Source organism: Ursus maritimus, unplaced genomic scaffold (assembly GCF_017311325.1).
Source record: "Ursus maritimus isolate PB19 unplaced genomic scaffold, ASM1731132v1 scaffold_21, whole genome shotgun sequence".
In the NCBI taxonomy this organism is placed as follows: Eukaryota; Metazoa; Chordata; class Mammalia; order Carnivora; family Ursidae; genus Ursus; species Ursus maritimus.
This window is the reverse complement of record NW_024424564.1, coordinates 16,651,711-16,671,571: the sequence shown is the minus strand read 5'-3', so window position 1 is coordinate 16,671,571 and position 19,861 is coordinate 16,651,711. Positions and strand designations below refer to the sequence as shown.

The 19,861-nt window shown below is 36.5% G+C and overlaps 1 protein-coding gene and 1 pseudogene across 10 annotated transcripts in view; one reads left to right on the top strand and one right to left on the bottom strand.

Annotated features, from left to right (window-relative positions):
- Positions 1 to 19,861, top strand: part of OSBPL8 (oxysterol binding protein like 8) — a 157,679-nt gene that overhangs the window by 79,747 nt on the left and 58,071 nt on the right. For 8 of the 10 annotated variants that reach the window (XM_040637284.1, XM_040637282.1, XM_040637281.1 and 5 more), the window contains one exon: positions 4,118 to 4,150. The exons of the other annotated variants lie outside the window; for them this stretch is intronic. In XM_040637284.1, coding sequence (XP_040493218.1) covers positions 4,118 to 4,150 — 33 coding nt within the window. The remainder of the gene's footprint in view (positions 1 to 4,117; positions 4,151 to 19,861) is intronic. 10 annotated transcript variants of the gene reach the window in all.
- Positions 11,672 to 18,813, bottom strand: LOC121104464 (annotated as a pseudogene).

Sequence of the window (19,861 nt, the reverse complement as noted above, 5' to 3'; positions counted from 1 at the left end):
GCAGATCTATTAAGTGTTGACACATTTTAAAATACAATGCAAAGATGTGCCTTATGCATACTTCTCTTGTCATACAGAAATTAAAACCATGTGTACTCCAGGTTTAAGATTAATAATTTTTACTGTTTCATCAAGAACATCTATAAGTGAAACTGGCCTTTTACTTTAAGTGCATGGCAATGAAGAAATAGTGACTGCTACAGGTTGGTGCCTCTACCTTGATTTGTGCTAAGGTGCCAGCAGTTTTATCCAGCATTGCTTTTGTACCATCAGTACAAATGTCAGATGTAGGGCAAATGTACCATCAGTGAAAATGTATTATGTTTTGACCTTGCAGACTCTCTAAAAGAGTCTTGGGGACTCCTGGGGATTATGGACCTCGCTTCCAAATTCATAACTGATAAATTTTGTGTATTGAATTCTGCTTCTTAGTAAAGTTTATTTGATCAAATGCTTTGAACTCTTGCAGTACTACAATAGGTATGGTGGAAAGACTTTTAAAACAGAGCACTTTAAAACGGAGCACTTAAATTTGGTGTTTGAAAGCTAATATACACTTATGTGTCTGTTTTTATACCAGTACATACTGTTTTGATTACCATAGCTCTGTTTATAGTTTGAAACCAGGGACCGTGATGCCTTCAGCTTTGTTGTTCTTTTTCAGGATATTTTGATTATTCAGGGTCTTTCATGGTTCTGTACAAATTTTAGAATTTTTTCTATTTCTGTGAAAAATGCCACTGGAATTTTTTTTTAATATTTTATTTATTTAAGAGAGAGAGAGCATGCGTGAGGGGTTGGGAGGAACAGAGGGTGAGGGAAAGAGAGAGCAAAGAGAGTCCCAAGCAGGCTCCACTCAACAGAAGTTATCAAATACTTTAAAAAATTTAATTTGGAGTCTTAACTATCACAATATCTTTGTATAATTAGTCAGGCTTTGGTGTTCTGACTTTATTATCTTTGAAAGATTTTATTTGAGAGAGAGCGTGCATGTGCACACAAGCAAGGGGGAGAGGCAGAGGGAGTGGGAGAAGCAGACTCTCTCTGAGCAGGGAGCCCAGCACGGGGCTCCATCCCAGGACCCTGGGATCATGACCTGAGCTGAAGGCAGCCGCTTAACTGAGTGAGCCACCCAGGTGCCCCAATGGTGTTGTGACTTTATGAATTATTCTTTGAAAGTAGGATTAATTACTTCTTTTTAGATGAATATTAGTTGGTAAAAAGTAAGTTACATGATCATTTTCTGCTTTATTTCAGTGGAAAATGCTTTTCTAGTCAAGTGTTTGTTGGGAAATTTTTATTTACTATTGTTGGAACTGGAAAAGGTATATAAAAACAAAAATAATTACTTTGTCAACATTTATTGTATAGTTGTTGAATATATTTTGGAAAGTTAACATTTTTGTTGCCAAAATGCTTTTTGAAGCTTGCAAGTGGATATATGATACACACTCATATAAATAACCTTCATTAAGATAAAATTCTCTGAAAGGATGTAGCTTATGTGGCTTTTCCATTCAGTGTGCCACAATTTTGACTGTAGTAGATTCATCTAATTCATGTATCTGCGTACTAGAATATTTAGAGGAATTCTTTAACTTGGGACTTAAGCAAGAAAAAGGTTAGTTACTAATAATTAAAACTACCCTCATTTATATTTATCATGAACATTTTCAGGCAAACAGAATTTGAGAGAAAATAGTACAGTGAACACTAATATACCCATTAGGTAGATTTAAGAAATTTTTAACTGTTTCTTGTATTTGTTTCATTTATTTGAGGGTGAGGCTGGAATATTTAGAGTAAGTTATAGACCTCATGATATTGTACCCCAAAATACTTAATGCAATTAAAAACATTTTCTTACATAACCATTCAAGTCTCTGTTTAACAGAATTAGTGATAATTACTTAATATAGGCTAATACCTAGTCCATATTCAGATTTCCCCAATTGTTCCCACATCTTTTTACAGTTGGCTTATTACAGTAGGCTGATCCAAGAAAGGCTCATAGATTATATTTGGTTGTTATGTCATTATATTTCCTTTAATCCCAAAGAGTCTCCTTGTTTACTTTTATTTTCTCTTGTTGCTTTTGACTTTTTTTTATAAAACTGGGTCAGTGTTCCTATGGAATGTTTGACCTTTTACATTTAATCACCTTCTTGAAGGATTAATTTGTTTTTCTATCTTGTATATATTCTGTAAACTGGAAGTTAAATGCAACATTGATTACATGCAGGTTGAACATTTATGGCGAGATTATTTTGTAGGAGATGTGTACTGTGGGAGAATGTATGCTGCATCACATGAGAATTCACTTAATGTTTGATTGTCCCACTGTTAGTGACTTAAGATTGATCAGTAGGTTCAGGTGGTGACAGCGCTGTCCTCTTCATTGAAAGTTGCATTCTTTCTCCTCTTCTGACCTAAAAGTAAAATAGATCTAGTTGGCAGCTGATAAATAGTCTTTTTCCCCATCAAGTTTTTCTTTAAAGGTGTTAAGTACCCTTTGATGACCATTTAATCAGTTAAAATATTAGGGGTTGAAAAAATGGTGATTTTCTAATTCTGTCATTCTTTTTACATTTGTTACTAAAATTTTTCTGTAAAGAAGAGATCTTAATTGTCATAGAGTTACTTGGTAAACACTGAAATATAGTTCCTATAGGAAAGGCAGGATAAATGGTTGTTTCCTCCTGAGAACCCGTTTTTATATTAGAGATGATATAAAGTCTTTTTCCAGTGGTGACACATAAATTTTTTTGTCCTTTAAAATTTTTTTAATATGATAAAGAACTCATACATTTTAATACATTCATTGTGTTTCAATCATTGGTTTTAAAATGAAGATAATAGTAGTACCTAGCACATAAGATTTTTATAAGGCTTAAAATGTTAATACATGTAAAAAGCCTAGAACATAGTGTAGTAAATAATAATTATTTATGACAGCTGATTAATAAATGACTATTATTACTATTACTATTATTTTAAACAAATGATTTTGTTTGGGTTGAAAGCTGATATTTCAGTTGTTGCTGTACTTCAGCATCTTACAGAGGCTCATTTAGAAATCTTTTAACATGGATGGCCCATGTAAACCTCTAATTTTTGCATTTAAAGCAGCTGCAGTGTCAGTTATATCTTGATTTGCACCTTAATGTTCCTGCATTAATTATGGGTAAATTAATATTTGTGGAGTGAATTACATACTGAATGTTCTTATATATTAAAGTCAACCTGTTGGCTTTAGAATTTGAGAGATATCTCCCTCTGGTTTAACTACTGAAATTCTGTATCATAGTTTCCAGCTGTCAAATTTGCTTAAAATAAGATGTATCAATTAACTTTTAAAAAATAAAAGATCTGTTTGTTTATTTTAGAGAGAGCGAGAAAGAGTGTGTTCATGAGTAGGGGGAGGGACAGAGAGAGAGGGAGAGATATAATCTCAAGCCGTCTCCCCGCTGAGACGAGCCCCCCACAGGGCTGGATCTCACAACCCTAATCATGACCAGAGCTGAAACCAAGAGTCAGATGCTCAACAGACTGAGCCACTCAGGCGCCCCTATATCCATTAACTCTTGATTATGATGAGGATAAACTGCTGGAAGAGATTAACAAATGTCCTGTGAACCTCTTTGAATTAATTGTCTACCATGTCTCAAATACTCTTGCTTAGTATTATCAGCTTCTGAATGGAAAGAATTAAGAGTTCCAGAAACTTATTGACAGTAATAATGACTAACATTTAATGATGCTCTTTATGTCTCTAAGAGCTTTTTACACGCATTAGTTCCTGGGATTCTTGCAAGAACCTTATGGTGTATAAATCATTCTCCCTGCTTCACAAGTGAGGAAATTGAGCAATTGGTAAGGATAATTTCCTTGCCCCAGTTCACACAATTAATATATGATAGAGTTCAAATTTGAACCTAGGTATGATTCCAGAACTTGTTTTTTATTGTTTTTTTAGTTTCAGTGAATTAGTGATTAGGTGTTTTGAGGCTTAAATTTTCTAAACTTTTAACTTTGGCTCCTGTGTCTTTTGATAGAACCCCATTATGTGTAGAATGCTTTCTGTGGAGATTTTGATTTTTTTTTTTTTTTTTTTGAGGAATATGTAACAGTGCAGTTTTGGAGTCAGGTGGTGAGTATATGTTTTACTTTATAAGAAATTGGCCAAACTAGTTCCAAAGTAGTACCATTTTATATTTCTATTAGCAGCATATGAACATTTCAGTTGCTCCGTATTCTCAACCTTTTTTATTTAGCCATTCTAGTGAGCGTGTAGTGGTATCACATTGTGGTTTTAATTTGCATTTCTCTTAAAACTAATGATGTACATCTTTTCACATACTCATTGGCCACTGGTATATTTGAAGTATAAGTTCAGAGTTTTTACACATTTAAACAACTGGTGTGTTTATCTTATTAGTGAGTTTTAAGAGTTCTTTGTATATTTCAGTATCATGCTTTGCTAGCTGTGTGTATTGTATTTGCTTCAAGTTTTGGCATACGTTTTCATTGTACAAATGATTTCTTTCAAAGAGCAGATGTTTTTTAATTTTGATGAAGCCCAGTTTATCATTTTTTACCCTATGATTCAAGCTTTTTTTCTCCTCTCTCTACTAAAGAAATCTTTGTGTACCTTAAAGTTGCAGAGAACGTTTTCTGTGATCTCCTCCAGAAGTGTTACAGCATTAAGGCTCTGATCTCTCTTTATTTTCATTCTTACTCTTACATATTAAGCCAGGTCCTTATCATTTCATACCTATGTTACATAGTACCACACCCTCCTAATTCTATTAGGACTTTGCCCTCCAGTATACCAGTTACATCTTTCTTTCTTTTTCTTTTTTTAAAGATTTATTTTGGAGAAAGAGTGTGTGCGCGTGTGCAAGTGGGGTGAGGGACAGAGGGAGAGAATCTTTAAGCAGACTCCCAGCTGAACAAGGAGCCTCATGCGGAGCTCAGTCCCATTACCCATGAGATCATGACCTGAGCCGAAACCGAGAGTAGGTTGTTGAACCAACTGAGCCACCCAGGCTCCCCTCAGGCTCATGTTTCTTAACAAAACAACCAAACAAAATTATCGTTTATGTGTTAAGGTGAGATTATTATGGGAATGGGGCTTTTATAGATGTATATAGGCCAAGAGTACATAGATCCTCTGAAGTAAGTGTCTGAGGGAAATAATATGAATAAAGAGAAATAGAAAATTACAAATGAAAATACAACTTTTAATTATTCAAGCTTGTAACCAAAAAGTTCACTAGATGCCTGTATTTCTGTGGCTCCCATTCTCAAAAAGTTGACAGTTGACTGTTGCCTGAAGCAGTGGCTGCTGAGTCTGGGTGTGTCTGAGAATCACCTGGGAGCTTTGCTTAGATACAGATTTCTACTCCAGCCTTATAAAATCTCTAGGAGCTTTTTTTTTTTCTCCCTCTAGGGCGAGACTGTGTATTTATAAAGCTCTTCAAGTGTCTCCAATGTAGTAACATTTGGACAAATAGTCTAGAGCATAAATTCCAAATCCCATGATCTGGTAGTCAGGACTCTTTGTTTGATTTTACTGTACCTTTCCAATTTCATTTTGTGTTTCCCCCCATCATGAACCCAGCAAGATGGCTTTCTTCCCTGTTCCTCAGCTTGACCATGCTTTTATTAATCCTGGTCCTCCATTATGGACTGTCCTCTCCCTTCCCTTTGCTTATCTGACTACTTCTCAGATCCTAGGGTGCCATTAGTAAAAAATGGCCTCAGAGTAAGGATCAGATTAAGAGTGCTTCTATAAGATTTTATGTTGAGACTTCAGAAGGATTTAAGGCAATGTCTCTTGGTTCCTTTCAGCTAGACAAAGGGCTTCAAAGGGTCTTAAAGGTGTATCTTCTAGAATGTGTCAGCTAGCCAAAAGAGCTTCTAACGCTCTTAAGTCTGCTGTCCTATAGCACCATTGACATAGCCCAAAGTAGTGAATGGTCTATCTCAAAGAAATTTGTGGTTGTGGCATCTGTTTCATTGAGGTTATTCTAATAAAATTCATAAGAAACTCACAAAGTTTTTACAAGAATGATGCTAATGGAAGCACCACCAGCTGAGATGGAAAAGGATAGACATAGTCTAGTTCAGCTAAGTAGAGCCTTTGCGTGTGTGTGTGGGGGGGGAATCCCAGTCTTGTGCGGGCATGAAGCAGTCTGAGAAAGCTCCACTATTGAAAACATGGACCATTTCTTAAGAAATTGGAAGACTGACTCAGAGAATGGAGCCAGGAGCCCAGAGGGCAGAGTCAGGATCCACAAAGGACTATTTTCAAAGAACATGACTGTATTCTAATCAAACTGCTAATGATGTGCCCAGCAGATTGCGCCGTTGCTATGGCACTGCTGTGCCTTCTGTGTAACTCATTATCCTCTGCATCTTTTGAACTCAAGTGTCCGTTGCAGTCCTATCCCTCGCTTACTGCAGTGGGCCAAATAAGTTATCTTTTGAGGTGATAGGATTTTGGTTTAAGAGGAGCTATATCTGAAGAGCTGTATGTGAGGAACTAAACCCAAGGAGTACCATTTGCACTTGAACCTGATTTAAATAACTAGATCCTGGCCTTACAGCCAGTGCTATAATAGGGTGACATTTTGGTTAGGGGGAGACGATGAGTATATTTTACATCTGGAAGGAATGTGAATTAGGTGGATTGTGGTGTATTTCATTTTTAAAGATGACTGCAATAATGTCTTTCATCTTACATGCCTTTTTTTTTAATGTGTCTTTGCAATTTTCCCATCAAGAAATTGACTTTATTCTTACTCTATCCCTACCCCCCCCTTTTTTAAAGATTTTATTTATGTATTTGACAGAGAGACAGCCAGCAAGAGAGGGAACACAAGCAGGGGGAGTGGGAGAGGAAGAAGCAGGCTCCCAGCAGAGAAGCCTGATGCGGGGCTCAGTCCCAGGACCCTGGGATCACACGCTGAGCCAAAGGCAGACGCTTAATGACCAAGCCACCCAGGCACCCCTACCCCTACCCCCTTTCAATCTAGAATGGCCATGTGACTGCTATGACCAATAGAATATGACAGAAGTGACATTCTAGGACTTTTGAGACCGGACATTAAAAACACCTGGTAACTTCTGCTTTTGCATATTAGAGGAAACCAGCTTCCAGGTAAGGAGTCTCACTATCCAGATACTACCATGCTGTGTGGAAGCCTATACTGGCTCGCTCCCACTTGTAGTCATCCCAGATATATGAGTGAAGGATCAGATATATGAGTGAGGAAGCCGTATTGGGTGTTCTAGCAGATACTCTGTGAATCAGAGACAAGCCCCCTCCTCCCCCCCAACTTGCCTAAATTGCAGAATTGGGAGCAGATAATTTAGCATTTTAAACCATTAAGTTTTGGGTAGTTGAAGCTATAGCAATAATAGTAAGCAACACAAAGTGATTAGAATTACATTTATAATTTTGGAAGAATACAGTAAAAGAAGATTCATTACCAGACTGTACTGTCAAGGTGAGGTGAATGCAGCCTGGATGAGAGTGACAGTGATGGGAATTTGTCAAGGATTAGTGATTGATTGGGTGGGGGTGACAGTGGAGAGTGTGAAGAAAGAATGAGCAGTGACTTCTAGATATTTTGCTTGGGAAACTAGTTAAAAGTTTACCAAGATAGGGAACTATGAGGAAAACCAAATTTGGGGGAAAGATGCTGGGAACTCCAATTTTGGACATGGTGAGATTGAAGTATGTTAGAGCTACTATGTGGCATGTTAAGGAGGAAATTGGCCTTATGAGTTTGGGATTTAGTAGAAACTTTCACTCTGGAAATGTTGATTTGGAAGTCCATCAGCATAGACAGTGTAATTGAAGACAGTTAAAACAATCGTGTACATCAGTTGAGAGATTCCCAAACAGTATTGTTTTTTAAATGAAGTAGAACAGAATCAAAAGATCAGAGCTTATCTGACCTGTGAAATTTTTATCTGATACTCATGTGTGTGCTTACACACACACTTGATGTAAAATATATTTCTTGTCGTGAGTTATAAAAAGTTTGGGAAGAATTGAAGCTTGAAAAAAGTCTTTAAAAAGTCAACATTTGAGGGTCTGGTGGAGAAAGAATTGGTAAAGGAGTCTTGTATCCCAGAAAAATAATTGATAAGGAATTGGAGATAGTTCAGATAGCAGACTCTTTCAGGAATTGTGCCCTTGAAGGCGCTGACAGTGTATGGAAGCTAGAGAAAGACATGGGGCAAGAAGGGAATTTAAGAAAGGAGATAAAATTTGAGCATATCCAAACATTGACAGGATAAAGTCAATAGAAATACAAAACATGTGAGAAAGATGGGGGAATTGATAGGTTGGTCACAGAGGAGGCAGCAGGGATAGGATCTAGTGTGCAAGTGAAGGATTGACAGGACTAAGAATACAACTGGAAAGTAGAGGAACCATGATAGTGGGGGTGCCAAGTAGTGTTCAGGCTTTAGTTGAGGTTGGTATTAATCTGCCTTACTGTGAGATTTTCTTCTGTAAGGTTAGGCTTTACTGGGTATGTGCAATAAAAGTAATCGTGGCATAGTAGGCATGGGATGCTGGCAGGGGAGTGGAGGTTTGATGGGTAAGTTTGGTGAATGCTTTGGCGGAGGATGGGGAAGGGAAGATCTGTAGGAGGAAATGTCCGAGTTAATGGACAGCTTAGAGGCATTGTGTAGCTAAGTGGTTGTGGGGGCTGAGGCAAGGGTTCTCCAATAGATGAATACTGAAATGATAAAATAATTGAGCGTTAATGTAAAAGGAAGAAAGGTAGAGAGTAAATGTCATTTGTCATTAAACTCCTCATGATAGCTTGTCCTTTTTCTTTTTTCTTTTCTTTTCTTTTTTTTTTTTTAATATTCGTCTCTTCCTAGCACACATAGTAGGTACTTTTGTGTTGAGTAAATGAATGAATGTCTTTACGGAGCACCTTCTATGTGCTAGTCCCTGCCCTTGTGAAGCTTTAGTCTCATTTTTTAATGAATAGATGCAAGTTTGGAAGTGATATTCATGTACTAAAACCTGTATATGAATATGACATGAACATCACGTATAATGTTGTTCCTGTGTTTGCTAAAGAGAGAGTCCTACAAGAGAGCGGAAGAGCATGCATCAGGAAAAAACGGCATTTATATTGATCCTATATCCTGGACTCATGCTAATAGCTACCATTCATCAAGCACTTAACCAGTTTGGCTAATATGCTGAAAGTTGTATGTGCAAAACTATATTAAGCTGTTGAAATAATCCCATAAGACATAGGCACAGTTACTAGATCAGTTTTACAAGTGAGAAAACTAAGGATTAGGGATGTTAAGAAATTTGTTCAAATTACAAAACTGATTTGTCTGAGGCAGTTTTCAATCTCAGAACTGTCAAAGCCCATAGTCTTACTACACTCTATTGGAGTGAATTATAATGCCAGCTATTTTCCTTTTGTCTTATACCTGCTATTGTGTTAGAAGTTTGTTTTGCCAGTGCTTGAAGATGGCAAAGATTTCGATTGTTCCTGTTTTCTAGCTGAGTCTCTTTCACGGATATTGATTCATACCAATTTAATGTAGGTCATTATCCCTTAAAAACAGTTAAATGCCCCCGCCCCCCCACTCCCACAGCGTGGTTTCCTTCCATTGTATTAGGATTTTCTTTTCTTTTTCTGAAGGAACTAGGGAGACTGATTCTCCTTACTAGAGCCCACACACATCAAGGTAGTCTTTTATTTGTCATATGTTTAGGTTATGGTAATGAATCAGATTATTCCAGAAATTATTTATGTGTCAGATTTTTTTACCTTATTCAAAGTTAAGTATACCAGTTTACTTAAAAAATACTTTTAACTTCAGTATGATTACTGAATGTCTCTTAAATAGAATGGTATTTGCTTTATGCTGACTTCTTTGACCTTTATTTCAGCTTTTTATCAAGAAAGAAGGACATGTATATTAATTAGGCTTGTTGTCTGCCTTCCACCCCCCCCCCACTTTTGAATAACAGCAGTGCCAAGGGAGCCTAAAGACTAAATTAAAGCTCATGTCATGGATAGATACTCTGTTCTCATTACATGACATTTGAGATTGTTATCAAAGCTTGATGAGTTACTATAATTCATCTTGTAATTCTTCGGTCATAAAAAGCTATTTTGCGTGCTTTTAGTTTTATAAAACCATCTTTCAGTTGTAGTGCTTTGTAAGAGAATGTAAAATGCTTCTTTGCCAAAGCTTAAAGGAGTCTGTTTCAAACTAATTTTTAAATGTTTAAAATTTAAAAACTTTTAAAACTGAAAGTTACCCACTTAATCAGTTCCCTGCTTAACCAGTTCTATCAAAATGAATTTAGACCATGCTTGCTTTATCTAGACTCGAATTAAAATGTATATGCTTATTTAGTATTTTGTTTCTCTTATCCTTCAGCAAATTCGCTTAACTCTGCCAAATCCCTTCACTTGAATTCCCTGGTAGCATTAAACATGACATGATGGGTCTGTATCTACAACTTAATGGAAAAACTTTGGGGTTTTTCTTTGCAGATTTTGCTAGTGTGGAGATAGATTCCCTAGGGTGACAGTTTTAGACCTTGCTGGTATAATCTCAGGTGGCACCTTCATTAAAATGGTTTTTAGACAAAAGGAGACCAAGAAATCAGTTTCCACCATGAATCGAAGCAATTCTTCCTTCCTTGGTAAGATATTTCTAGGATCAATTCTTGAACGTTTATGAGAATACACACACATAACAAATGTGTCTTGAATATATGTGTTCTGTTTCATGAAAATTGTTTTACCAGAAAGAGTACTAGAATTTATGCCCATTACCTTTAATTTTTTTTCTCCTAAATGCTATGCTTTGGCTTGTAGCCATAGGTTGTTTTTATTACAGATAGTATACACTAGAGGTTATGTTAATTTTCTTCTGAGTTACTGAATCCTCACTGTTAGATTTTTGAAGTTATTTCTTAAGACACAGTTGTTTTCTGTTTGAAATTCGTTGTGTTAGAATAGTTGCTTCTTAGGTGTGAAAGTATCTAATAAGTAATGAACAAAGGGTATAATACTTGGAAAATTAAAAAAATCAGAATGAAATATTTTCTTAAATCTCTCTTGTGAAATGTTGCAATATCTTTGTTTTTCAAATGTTCCTATGCTCCTGTTGGGGAAACTGAAATACTTTCAAAACGTTTATTGAAAACTGAGAATGAATAATTTAGCTGTTTTAAACATCTTTACAAAGATAAGAGGAGTCTGTCTTACCCTTGCCAGGCCTTATTAGTTGCTTCTTATCAAAGCAGTAAGATGAACATAAAGAATACTGAAGGACACTTTTTTCCCTGTAAATGTTCTCTGCATGTATCTAATTAAAATACATATGTGTGTGTGTACATATATATATTTACTTACAGATGTGTGTGTGTGTGTGTTTAAGATAACATTAAAGGATTATCAGGTACTACTTGCACTAGTTTCTCAGCTCTTTTTTTTTTTTTTTTAAAGATTTTATTTATTTATTTGACAGAGATAGAGACAGCCAGTGAGAGAGGGAACACAAGCAGGGGGAGTGGGAGAGGAAGAGCAGGCTCCCAGCAGAGGAGCCTGATGTGGGGCTCGATCCCATAACGCCGGGATCACGCCCTGAGCCGAAGGCAGGCGCTTAACCGCTGTGCCACCCAGGCGCCCCTCTCAGCTCTTTTCTGTTGGGATTTCCTCCCATTTGTTTCCAGAGTCTGAGAGGTTGAGATCACCTTCTTAGCAAGAGTGGTAAAATAGTTCCACCTATAGAGTTAACCGCTACGATTTTCCTTTCCTTATTTAAGGCATGGAGATGCCTTATTGTATTGTTAGTAAATAAATAGCAAGATAATAACAATTTAATTTACCAATATTGGCATAATATCTGAGAGAAGATAAAGAGTTTCATAGAAATTTTTCTGTTTTCATTTTGGTTGTTGTAATTTTGAACATACATAGATTTTATTTAAGAATGACACAGTGAAGTTTAGCAAACTCCTATTTTCCAAGTAAAGGAGCGGTGTGTGACAGATGGACAAATTCCTCCCAGGGATTACAGGATTTTCCAGGGGTCTCCTCCATCAAGCTGGCCTTTATTCTGTTCAGCACAGAGTTGTGTACTAGAAAGCAGGAACAAACCAGAAATGATATTCTCAGGCCCAATTTGTAATTGGGAAATTTAGGGATAGGAAGTAGGGAAACATAAGGAAACATGAAAACATGTAAGTGAGCTTTAGATGTTACAGTTCCAGTAATACAGCAAACTAGACATTCAGAAAAAACCTTCCTAGTAAGAACATCAAAATGATGGATATGGTGGGGGGGGTTGTTTTATATTTTTGGTTTTGTTTCTGTTTTTTATACCACTTCATCCCAACCTGAGCACTATAATATAAAACTAGAGACTGGTGAATGGTTTTACTTACTAATTCTGAATTGCTGTAAATGTACAAGTTCTGCTAGCAGTTCAACACTTAGATTCAATCATCTCTGACACAAGGTAGATTTCATATAATGAAAATACCTAAAATAATTAGTGCAGTATACTGAACTGATAAAAATAAAATGAACTTTGGGAAACAATGTTACAGGATTATTACTAATACACTGCAATACTTACTTATGTTACAAATTACTGATACATTGTTTATTGTGGTTGTAGCCCTGTAGGAACAACTAGACCCCCTCCTTTTAAAGGGAGAGAAAAGGAAACATTAGCTGTTTTAGTAACTACATTTTGTATACTATTAAGCAACTCTTAAATATTACAGAAAAGTAATATATATGGAGACTGAAGTGCAGTACCTTATTTATAGTACCACTGAATTTAAAATAACCAAGTTTAAATGTACATAATTGTTAGTGCCTTGTCTATATTATGTCCAAAGAGAACAAAAGGCTGCTCCCTGCCCCAAACAACAAAACCTATGTAATGACCAGCTGTGATTAAACAGAAATCACGGACACCTTATAATGTTTCATTTCTGTTGAAGAGCGCACATGTTTGAAGGGAACACTATCCATTAAGGGACATTTATCAGTTTTCATATACCTGGAACAAGATGAGCATACATTTGACTTTTTTTAATCCCACTAAAATACTAAAACTAGCTATAATTTCGATGACATTAATGTTTGTTTTTTTCCCCCCTGAAGATGTGGGACTGTTTTCTTGTGGTTAATTTGTTAAAATGTGGAATGTTCATCTTAAGTATGCATACTAAGAGAAATTACCAGTAGCCTGAATACTATAGCTAAGCATAAATATCTTTAGAATCTCCTTCTAAAAAAAAAGAATGTTTTTGAAAAGCCTAAATTAATAAGTTCCAAATCTTTTTCATAGAACTGGCTAGTTAACTGTGGGTTTACGTCATCATTTGTCTCTATCCCTGGTGGTGAGAAATGATTCCCCCTAACCATCTAAGGAAACAAGCATACACACACAGCTCTCATTTCCCTCTTCTCCTTCTAAAACATTAATCAGAGGGTCACATATATGTTATTAAAAATTAAGCTCAAAACACTTAAAATAATTCATTATTAGAAATTGACTCTGTCATAAGTCTCTTCTTTTTGAAAGTCATATTGGGCCAGTTAAATGCTCCAGTTGCACTCTCATTAACATTGAGGAAGCAGAAGAATATTCCAGCAAGTTCAAACTGGAGGTTTAGTTATCACAACACTGACTCCTAGTTGGCTGTGTGGGTTCAGTGGTTCTGCTCCTCTTCCTTTGGCAGAATTTGCTCCTGGATTCAGTCATTCATTCTTTGGCAACTTTTTAGCTGTTGCCATGAATATTTTCGTTTACATTCATTGATGTATTACTCCATGAGTAATAAATACACTGTTGTCAGCTACATAGGACTGTGCTTCCTGGAAATTGATAGCTCTTTCATTTGCAGAGTCAGCCTTGTTTCCTGATAAAGCTATTACATCATTAGGATCGGCTTGCCTTTTAAGTTCTTTAATCCGTTTTTTGGCTCTGGCAGAGGACTTGTCATTTGTGATATCATCTACAACCACGGCTGCTTTGGTCCTCTGTAGTACATTGGTGCTAGACTGTGGTATTGTTCTTGATTAGCTGCATCCTGTATTTCAAACTTTACTGTTGTGTCATCAAGAGACACAGTTTGGGAGGACGCCTGGGTGGCTTAGTTGGTTAAGTGTCTGCCTTCAGCTCAGGTCATGATCCCAGGGTCCTGGGATCGAGTCCTGCATCAGGCTCCCTGCTCAGTGGGGAGTCTGCTTCTCCCTCTGACCCTCCCCCCTCTCGTGCTCTCTCTCTCTCTCTCTCACACACACACTCTCTCTCTCTCTCCCTTTCTCCCTTTCTCCCTCCCTCCGTCTCGGAAATTAATTAATTTTATTTTTAAAGTGTGGTTGAGGGGCGCCTGGGCGCCTCAATTAGTTGGGCACCTGACTCTTGATTTCAGCTCAGGTCATAATCCCAGGGTCATAACATCAAGGCCCATGTCACTCTGCGCTCAGTGGAGAGTCTGCTTGAGATTTTCTCCTCTCCCTTCCTCCCCACCCCGGCTCATTCTCTCTCTCTCTTTCAAATAAATATTTATTTTAAAAACTCTTTTAAAAAATGAAGTATGGTTGAACTGTCAACAAAGTAAGGGAATTGGTAGGTGGAGCAGAATTATCGAGAGTGGGAGTCCAGAGAGGTGATGAGTTCTGGAGCCAGCATTTGTCCTGACTAGCACTTGTTACTTTCTGAAGGTCTAAAGCTTGAGTTTAATGAGAAAAAGGGAGAGAATGCCTGTGGCCCATTCATGATAGAAATTTGGATTAGAGATCTCTCCATGTGAAATTAGGAGTCCTTCTTAGTTAAAAACAAAAACAAAAACAAAAACAAAACCCCTGAAAAACATAGCCATAGAGAAAGATGCTGGTGTTTTTGCCTATCTTGGTTGTGACTCCAGGTAGAATGGGGGAGAGAGGGACTCTTCTTTGAGAAGCACAAACATACACTCCTGTATGTTTGGGGCCAGAAGTCATCCTATCTCTGTGGCAAAAACAAAAACACGCCTCAGTTTAGTTTAAAATGTTCTTGGGTTATTAGTATTCCCAGGTGCCCGAAAGAATCGACACAGATACTTGTTAGAGTATCTCCTTCTAAACACATGCCTCCAAACATTTAAACACATGCCTCCAAAAATTATTGATTTTTAGTTATGAGCTCATACATAAACAATACAACAAGATAGCATTGTGATGTGGAAAAATCAGTAAACACATGAGGTAATAAGCCACCATCAGAGAGAATCTGCATAAACCACCATCCAGACCAGTGTCTGCACCAATTAGAATTATAAATGCCAGAATGTGATTTAATGGTTAAAGGCAGTATCGAAAGATAATGCTGGGAACCTTTCAGAAGGATGAAAGACAGGGCACCTGGGTGGCTCATTCAGTTAAGCATCTGACTCTCAATTTTGACTCAGGTCATGATCTCAGGCTTGTGAGATCGAGCCCCACACTGGGCTCCATGCTCAGCACAGAGTCCGCCTGGGAGTCTCTTTTCCTCTCCCTCTGCCCCTCCTCTTGTGTGCACATGCTCCTTCTCTCCCTCTCTCTCTCTCTCTCTCTTTCTCTCTCTCAATAAATAAAATCTTTTAAAAAAAAGGGATGAAAGGCAACAACCCTCTGATTAAGGATGCCTCAGAATTCCCAAGCAGGAAATCTAAATAATAGTTTTATTTATTTATTTATTTATTTATTTATTTATTTAAGATTTAACTTATTTATTTGCGAGCGAGAGAGCATAGAGGGAGAGGGAGAGGGAGAAGCAGACTCCTCACTGAGCAGAGAGCCCAATGCAGGACTCAGTCCCAGGATCCTGAGATCATGACCTAAGCTGAAAGCAGACGCTTAACCAACTGAGCCACCAATGTGCCCTAAACAGTAATAGTTTTAATGCTGATTCTTGACAAGAAGGGGGGCTGAAAAGTTAAGAATTAAGTAAGCATTTAACTTAGTGTTAGAAAAGTGATAGAATAAATCCAAAGTAGATAGAAGGAAGGAAATAATAAAGCTAAGAGAACAGATGTAGGTTAGCACAAGAAAGACAAAGTTGGTTGTTTGAAAAGGCTAATAAAAATCATCAAAACTTGAGTGAGATTAAGGGAAATAAATATCATTTGGAATAAAAAGACATAACTAAAAATATAGGCAGATGTTTAAAAGACAGTATAAACAACTCTAGCCAATAAATTTGAAAAACTAGATGAACAAATTTTTAGAAAGATCATACTTCCCAGAATTTATTCAGTAATAGGAAATTCTAGTGATTTTTGTACTCTAATTAGTAATATAAATTATCTTTACAAAGACGTCATAGGCCAAGATAGATTTACATACAGGTTCTGAACATTTAGGGAAAAATATAACTCCATTCTCACCTTAGAACTGTATTTCATTAAGTCTAAAAAAGTACCCCTCCTCCTACTTTCACATCTCTGAAGTTGGGTTAGATCTTTTTTTTTTTTTTTTTTTAAGAGAGGGAGGAAAAAGGTTGGGGGGGTAGGAGCAGAGGCAGAGGGACAGAGGGAGAGGAGAGAGACAGTCTTACGCAGGCTCCATGCTGGGGCAGGGGGCCTCGATTTCATGGTTTTGGCTCACGTCATGATCTTGTGGTTGTGGGATTGAGTCCTGAGTTGGGCTCTGTGCCCAGCCCAGAGTCAGCTTCAGATTCTCTCTCCCTCTCCCTCCCATTCTCTCTTTCTCTGTCTCTCAAATAAATAAATAAAATCTTAAAAAAAAAAAAAAAAAACAACTATGATGTCATTTAACACACAGATTAAAGAAGAGAAACTATGTTATTACCCCATTAATAAAATGTATTTGAAAATTTTAACATCTGTTCATGATACAAAATTTTTTTAGCAAATTAGAAATAGAAGGGAACTCTTTCTTAACCTTATAAAGTTAGAATTGGGAACAAAGAAAAGGTGTGTATCATGTATACTTCATTTCAACATTGTACTTGGAATTTAGCTAGTGAATAAGGTAAAAAGAAATAAAAGTAAAGGAGCAAACGAATTTTATTTGTAGTTAGTATAATCGTTTACACAAGCTCTCCCAAATTCACAGATAAATTATTAAAGTTATTAAGAAATTACTGGATGCATGTTAACTGTGGTTGTGTGTACCCGTAACAAATGTTTAGAAGAATGCAGTTCAAAAAATACCACTTGAAGTAACAGAAAGTAAGGTACATAGCAATAAGTCTAAGAAATCTAACATAGTATCTTCAGGTAGCAAAGTATAACACTAAGATGGTGTATTCTCAATAAATGGAGAGACATACCATGTTTCCAGTAGGAAAATTCAATATTATTAGTATGTCAGTTCTCAAATTGATTTTATCTCTTCAAGGTGTTTTGAATCCATATCTCAACAGGGTTTTTTCATGGTACTGGATAAAATTATCCTTAACTGTCTAGGGAGAGCAAAGGGCAAAGAAGAGTCAAGACCCTGTCGAAGAAGCAGAGCCAGGCAAAGGTCATTAGAGTTCTGCATGACATTGTGGCAAAAGCAAAACTATGGAAAAACAGTAAAAAGATCAGTGCTTTCCAGGAGTTAGCAGGGAGGCAACAGTGAATAAGCAGAGCACAGGTTTTTATGGCAGTGAAAATACTCAGTATGCTACTATAATGATAGATACATGTCGTTATGCATTTGTCCAAACCCATGGCATGTACAACATCAAAAAGTGAACCCTAAGATAAAGTATGGAATTTGAGTGATCATTATGTGTCAGTGTAGGTTCATCAGTTCGAACAAATGTACCACTCTGGTGAGGGGAATTGATAATAGGGGAGGCCATGCATATGTGGAGGCAGGGGGTATATGGGAGATCTCTCTACCTTCCTCTCAATTTTGCTGTGAACCTAAAACTGCTCTAAAAGATAAAATCTTGAAAAAAAGAAAAAAAAAAGAACACATAAGTGTACTGGAAGTGTACTCACCTTGTCCAAACATCATGGTATGGGAGAGCAGAGAAGAAACTTCATCAGCATACTATCAAGACAAGCCAAAGTCAGAAAAAATAATTGAGCAAAGTTCACCTGAACAGTTTGTCCTTGGTTTACAAAGAGATGGTACAGTGGTAGGGGACTTTCTCGTGATGACAGTTCTTTTATATTGAGTATCCTGTTACCTGTATCCCATGCATTCTTACTTTTGCTATCACTTTTTGGTAAAATATATGTTCTAGTACAGCCATTCTCAAGTGGGGTCATATGAGGGAAGTAAGGCCTATAGAAAATAATTTTAGTGAATATTTTCTCAGTTCTCCCAAGGATTATGGTACATGGGTAGAGCCATTATAGATGTATGGGAGAAAAGGTTAATTCATTTTGAAAAGTGGATGTTTCAATGCAGTAGGCCTAATGAATCCCAGGTGAAAAGGACTCTAGTAAATACTTTGAAAATATTCATGGAAAGTAAATTTTAGACCTTACATGTCTAAAAATATCTTTATTTTACCCTGATATGTAACTGATAGTTACATATGGTATGGTATGGAATTTTCAGTTGGAAGTCATTTTCCTTCCAGTTTTGAAAACATTGCATATATTTTGTCCTGATTCCAGAATTATTGGTGATGTCAATAGCTTATTTGATTCCTGATCTAGAGGAACTTGGTGTTGTGAATTATATGCAAAAGGATTCTTCAGTATAAATAGGGGTGGTTCTCAGTTTTTACCTTTCCTGGTTTGTGATTCAGTTCTCTGGGATCTGCAAGACAGTGACTACTTGTTAATCTCATGCTTTCCAAAGTCAAATATATGTTGTTATTGTATCCTGTCCTGGATCCATACTTGTGGAATACATACCCATATTTGTTTATATTTTTAAGAAATTACCCCTTTCTTTTAATTTTAGTTTTAGGAGAGAACACATGAGGTTAGTGTCTTCATTCTGACATTTTAACCTGAAACCCTTTTAGATTTTACATATATTATCCAATTTGATCCTAATAACAATCTGATAATATAGGTAATATTATTAGCATTTTATAGATGAGGAAACAGAGACCCACAGAAGTTAACATAATTGCTAAAATGCATTCAGCTGGGATTAGAACCCAGGCAGTTTAATTTCAAATCCTGCTTAACCATTAACACTAAATGCCCTGAGAGTCAAATACCATTGCATGAATTATAATTATTTCTCTCTTGTCTGTAATTAATGGTCATTTATATTTCATGACATGGAGAAAAGCAAAACAAAACAACCCAAATCCCTGTTGTAGTTGTACTACAAACTTATTTTTACCATTATTTGATTTTTTAAATGCCTTTGCCCAATAAAGAACATGTTACATAAAGGAAATTAAATTTGTTTGTTGTTAGTAAAGAGAAACAGAGTTAGGTTATATAGGATGCTATTGTATAGGAGTGGAGAACTAGCCTTGAATTGTATGCATAACAGTAGGAAGGAAACTGAGATCCTATAGTAAGATACCTGTAAAAATGAACCACTGTCACTTGAAATTTTAAAGGTTAGTTATAAAGAGATAGCATAGTGTATAAATATGGCTATTGTACTTTACTGTTAGATTTAATAATGTGAGATTATACCAGTAACTTAATTTTAACCTAGTTAAGAAAAATATTCCATTTGTTATTGTGATAATAAAGCTGCATTTTTCTTTAAATAGGAGCGTTTTAAGTGGAAGATCCTTATTGGTAGATGATATATTTTGAAAAGTTTAAATGCAATGAACAGGAACTATAGCAGCTCATATCTGTTTCAAGAGAACATGTATTAGAGCACTCAGCATTATTATGGTGTCTTTTCAGTCTTCCCTCTGG